This window comes from Montipora capricornis, chromosome 13 (assembly GCF_036669925.1).
Source record: "Montipora capricornis isolate CH-2021 chromosome 13, ASM3666992v2, whole genome shotgun sequence".
In the NCBI taxonomy this organism is placed as follows: Eukaryota; Metazoa; Cnidaria; class Anthozoa; order Scleractinia; family Acroporidae; genus Montipora; species Montipora capricornis.
The window spans coordinates 42,564,885-42,569,884 of record NC_090895.1 but is presented as its reverse complement, the minus strand read 5'-3'; the positions used below and the strand labels follow the sequence as shown (position 1 = coordinate 42,569,884).

The following is a 5,000-nucleotide window of genomic DNA, read 5'->3' as shown; positions in this document are numbered from 1 at the left end:
TTTGGGCGTGTGTACCCGAACTGGGAAAAAGACCAGAGAAGCGGTGAAGTTCCGACCGAGTCGGAGGTTGAGATGAGCGAGTACTCTCGCACGGGATATGGCCTAGGGTATATTACAATAACCATATACAACGTAACCACAAACCTTGCCTAAAATGGCGGCCGCCGTTGATCAACGTTACTTTACACAGTTATTATTTATCACGGAAAATTCAACTAATTGTAAATAGATTAACATGAATCGGGTGAGATCAGCCTGTGTGAAAACCAACTCATCGAAAAGTTGTTTTATCAGCCTAACTAGTGATCTCGCAGAGGCGATAGGACGACGAATTCAGGTGGGATCTATGCGCATTAATGCATTACGTGAAACTATTTTATTTACATTCATTAATTTGTGCTCCCAAGAAATCGACGGACAATTTAGTTCAAAAGAAAACAAAAAATAGTGCCACACTATAAACTGACTGGTTCGTTTTGATCGGCATCGGATCGTGGCGAGAACTAGCCAGTTTACTTTACTTTACTTTACTTTATTACAATACAGTTTTGTGTTTTAATAGGTTTGTTTTTTGGTCGGAGGGGATGGGCGGTTGTGGCCTTCAGTCAATTTCCAGTGCGATGGCTAAACTTTCATTGTGATACCTCTGTGGAACTACAATCGCGGCCAGAATTTCTTGGGACACCTTCAAGAACGAGCACAAAAATTATCGCTTCAATCAAAGAAGTACTTTACATTTTACAAGAAGGCCTTTTCCTCATAGCGGTCTCTCAAGTGCTCGGCATCTCCCCCTCCACCCCAAGCCCATACATGTATGTTGCCTTTGAAGCTTCTCTTGCTTTTAATAATCAATTATTGATTGTCCCAACAATAATTGTAGATCTATGTCAACAGAAAATGTATTAAAAATACTCTGTGACCAGCAGTCTGAACTTCTTCGCAGTTTGGAGTCAATCTTGTCAATGAAATATACGTCATGGCAATTATGTCTTATTTCATTGGATGGCTGTATTATACAACTTTATTGAAAAATGTCCAGGGTAAAATGGTTGTACTTTGTTTTCTTCCATTTGAGAAATATAGAGTGTGAAGCTATGATCCTAGCTTCACTTGATTTCATATCCGCAGTTCAATATATAATTCATTTCATATATCATCACAGGACCATTTGGACCCACAAATGACCTGCTCCCAACATCAGTGGCTTCAAAGCTCAGTTGGTTACATTGCACACGGGCATGAAGAGGTCACAGGTTCAAACCCTGTTGAAGTCCTGAATTTTTCAGGCTTCTTTATGCAATTGCTAAAATTCTGTTCATAACTGTGAGGATCATAGCTTCACTTGATTAGTTTTAAATTTGTTTGCTATTTTAGCAAACATAGCAATTGTGTTAACATTAATACTTTTGAGTATCGTCACAATCCTGTTTGGTTGCCAGATTTCTAAACTGGTCAGCTTATTCCATTTTTCCCAAACGTCTAGACATGTTGCACCTCTAAAATGGAAAGGGCTATCCTAAAAAAGATTTTAAGGATTGGGTACACTAAAATTTTGCTTATTTTAAATTGCTCTAATTACAGACCAGCAGGTTCTACTGTTGGTTATCAGTTTATAATACTTTTCTTTAGAGTAATTTCCTCAAAACTTTCCAGGGTCAGCCCTTTGCTCTTCTTTTACAATGGCTTAATGGCAAAGCCTTTACTAGCTGGTCTGGTGAGGTGATTCACGGGAAGAAATATGAATCTTGGACAGGAACACAATCAACTATTGAAATTGGTAGAAAGTTTGCTGATGCACTAGGATTGGATGACAATGAAGAGGTAATTACAGTATATAGTTTAAATATCTATGGTGTCTGGAGTGTGGTACTTCAAAAAAAATTTCCTATAAGCAGACGTTTGATTTATGTTACCTGTTACCTACCCTCCGCGTGCCAGGTGGCACATAGGGCCTCCACAGAAGCTTTCCATGTCTTTCTGTCTACCGCAACGCCCTGCACTTCTTCCCACGAACCCCATCCTCCTTCTTTCATCTCCCTCTCAACGGTCCTTCTCCACATTGTCTTTGGTGTCCCCCTCTTTCTTTTTCCCTCCGGTCTCCAATTTAATGCCGTCCTTGTATCGCTCGCTCTGTCTTGATTGCATCTCTACAGAAAGAAATATGCAAAAGTGTAGGAATACAAGTCTTGTTGAAAATCTAGAGCTTTTTGTCATGTCTTTATAGAAATGTCGGATGATAGTTACCCTTCGGATGCTGTGAATGTTCTCATGATTCTGATGAGACCTCTTTGACGTCATTCGTTACCAGGACCGAACTGGATCGGCCAAAAATCAAAGGCCTGCTAAAACGCGTGGATACACCATGAGGGAAAAATTTTTGAAGTACTACACTCCAGACACTATAAATATTTAAACGAAAAGTTAAAAAATGGGGAAAAAAATAAGCATCTTCGGAACAATTTCTGCCTCCTTAGTCAGTCTTTTAATGCAAATCTTCGTGGTCATCCGATTTTGTTATCACTCGTATAATTACAGACCGAATTTGACTCCAATGTGATAATACAACTATTCATGGTAAATTGGTCTAATGAGTTCCATGATACATGTCATTTTACACGTACACATAGGTCATTGTTGAACCAGTTGTTGGTATTCCATCCTGTAACCGGATTTGTGTGGATCCTGTCAGCATTGATGACTGGGAGATCCTAGTAAGTTTATTGAAATTAATAATAACAGTTTCCCTTTATTATGGAAAATATCCAAGTGTAAAAGTCATATCTCCTCTTACAGCATTTCTTCAAAGAATTAAAAGCTAGACGTTTGTGTTGGATCATTATCATCAGCATCATCGTCAACCTCATATCTTATTTAATTAAGAAATGAGGATGATACCTTAAGCTTGCCTTGAGATCCTGATATCCCGGGTTCAAGACCTGCTCTGACCACAGGTTGAATTTGTTCCTGGTAGTCCCTGGTTCAAATTCCCAGCTGCACTTGTAAATAGCCAACTAGTTTGCCTCTGGCCAGTTGAGATTCTCAACAGTTGTTGTTTTTCTGTTCTATCGGTTCGTTAATTAATTGTGTTTCATTGATCCTGAAAAGCCCCTATGAGGAGCGGTCAGTTAAGTATGTATTGTATTGTTAAGCAGTTTTGACTTTTTTTTTGTTAGGAACTGCATGCAGGATACATTGAGAACCAGTTGCTTCATCAAGTGAGAGTCGTCTTTCTTGGTCAGATGCTTCCGATTTGGATCCAAAACCATATGTGTGTAGTTGTTAAAATTGGTGAGTTCCATGGTTTTGAACAACGCACCTTGTTTAATACTGATGTCTTAAAATTTTGAGGAGAAGTGATGAGAACACTCTAGGGCCTCCAGTTAATGTGGTTTGGTTTACTGCAGTTTTCATAATTCTGCAGAATCTTACCTTTAAGCGCTGAACACCAAACTGTGTTTTGGCTTCCATCAATCAAATTTCTGACTATACATGTAGTGGGAAGATCAACTCCTCCTTCGGAAAGTGAATTGGCATTTTTGTTAATTCACAGTTTGAATACCATTATGAATTTAGAAATTCTTCAGTAAAATGATTCCCACAGATTCCCATCGCTTTCTATCGACGTAGAGTTCCAATGTACGAAATGTACAATAGGAACCAAAGATGCTGATTGATGGTGGAAGCAAATGCAGTTTGGCCATTGGCACTTGAAGATGAATTCCACAGAATTATGAAAATTTCGGTAAAGTCTTGGTTGATCCAAAATTTGTGGGTTGCATTTGTTCATTTTCTAGTCTGCTGTGAGTGGTTTTCCTCTGGATGAGACAAGTGCTCTTAAGTCTAATCCGGCCCATGTTATCCTAGCTCTTCTCATCAAGTCTTTGAAAATGAACAAGGAAAGGAAAGGAAAAGAACTTTATTTAAGTGTCTAGTCTTCTAGCGATGGAGCACTAACTGGGGACACTGTCAACTGAAACCAACAAGTAATGCAAATCTGGAGTACTCAGAGAAAAACCTCTCAGAGCAGAGTAGAGAACCAACAAACTCAACCTGCATATGTTGCTGAGTCTGGGGATTGGACCTGGGCCACATGGGTGGGAAGCGAGTGCTCTCACCACTACACCATCCCTGCAGCCCAAAGGTTGGTAAGGGTGATGAGAAGTTAGAGAATCACCCTTCTGTAATGTTCCAGGTGATCTAGTGACGTAGGTAATTTGGAGGACTGGGAAGAAAAATTTTAATGCAGTATCCCACAACCACGTGCGGCCTTAAGTGTTGTTTCCAAAATCCCTGCGGTATTTCCATTGCCAAAACTCAAAAGATCATTCTATGTCTACCACATTTCCTGTTACTAAATGAACATTCAAGTAGACCCGACGAGATCTAACCTCGCCTCTGCCATGTTGAATTTGAAAATAAGGCCGTGCATGGTTGTGGGATACGGCGTTAATAGTTTCTTCCCAGTCCTCCGAGTTACGTCACCAGATCACCTGGTTAAGATGCTGAATACGAATCAGGATAACATTTAATTTTAAACTGTTTAGGATTTAACAAGAGTACATGTAGATATGTGAGTTGCAATTGACAGACAGCATGCAGTTGCCCTTTTCCCCTTTGGATTCAAGGTGTATGTGGTTCATGGAAAGCATGCAATTTATTCACTAAAATGGAGAAGGGATCAGGTCCAGGATACCAGCTCATGTAACATACATGTAGGTACAGTCTGGCCTCTCAAAACACAGTCTGGTATCTGCACAGCAGATGAGAAGGAAGGGACTGCTGACAGGGTCTTGTGGCATGAATACTGCTTTTCCATTGACTGTTAAAAAACTAGTTACAACTTTTAACTTAGTTAAAAATCTAGTTAAAAATGTTTAAAAATTTACATCCAATTTAAAAAAAAAGAAGTGGAAGGAAACGCTTCAAAAAGCTGTTTCCTTGCAGGTGGCTGCTTGCTACTCTCGTTTTACATCATATTCTCCACTGCTTTTCAGTTGATC

General features: G+C 39.5%; 1 protein-coding gene across 2 annotated transcripts in view; it reads left to right on the top strand.

Moving 5' to 3' along the window:
- Positions 1–145: 145 nt before the first annotated feature.
- The window catches only part of LOC138029274 (peroxisomal ATPase PEX1-like), a 22,893-nt gene continuing 18,038 nt past the window's right edge, over positions 146–5,000 (top strand). The window contains exons 1-5 of one of the 2 annotated variants that reach the window (XM_068876989.1): positions 146–337; positions 1,654–1,821; positions 2,628–2,711; positions 3,174–3,288; positions 4,995–5,000. The exon at positions 4,995–5,000 is cut by the window's right edge and continues 810 nt beyond it. In XM_068876989.1, the coding sequence (XP_068733090.1) occupies positions 236–337; positions 1,654–1,821; positions 2,628–2,711; positions 3,174–3,288; positions 4,995–5,000 (475 nt within the window). In that variant the 5' untranslated portion in view covers positions 146–235. Of the gene's footprint in view, positions 338–1,653; positions 1,822–2,627; positions 2,712–3,173; positions 3,289–3,994; positions 4,142–4,994 lie in introns of those variants that run through there. The other variant, XM_068876990.1, reaches the window with a different exon arrangement.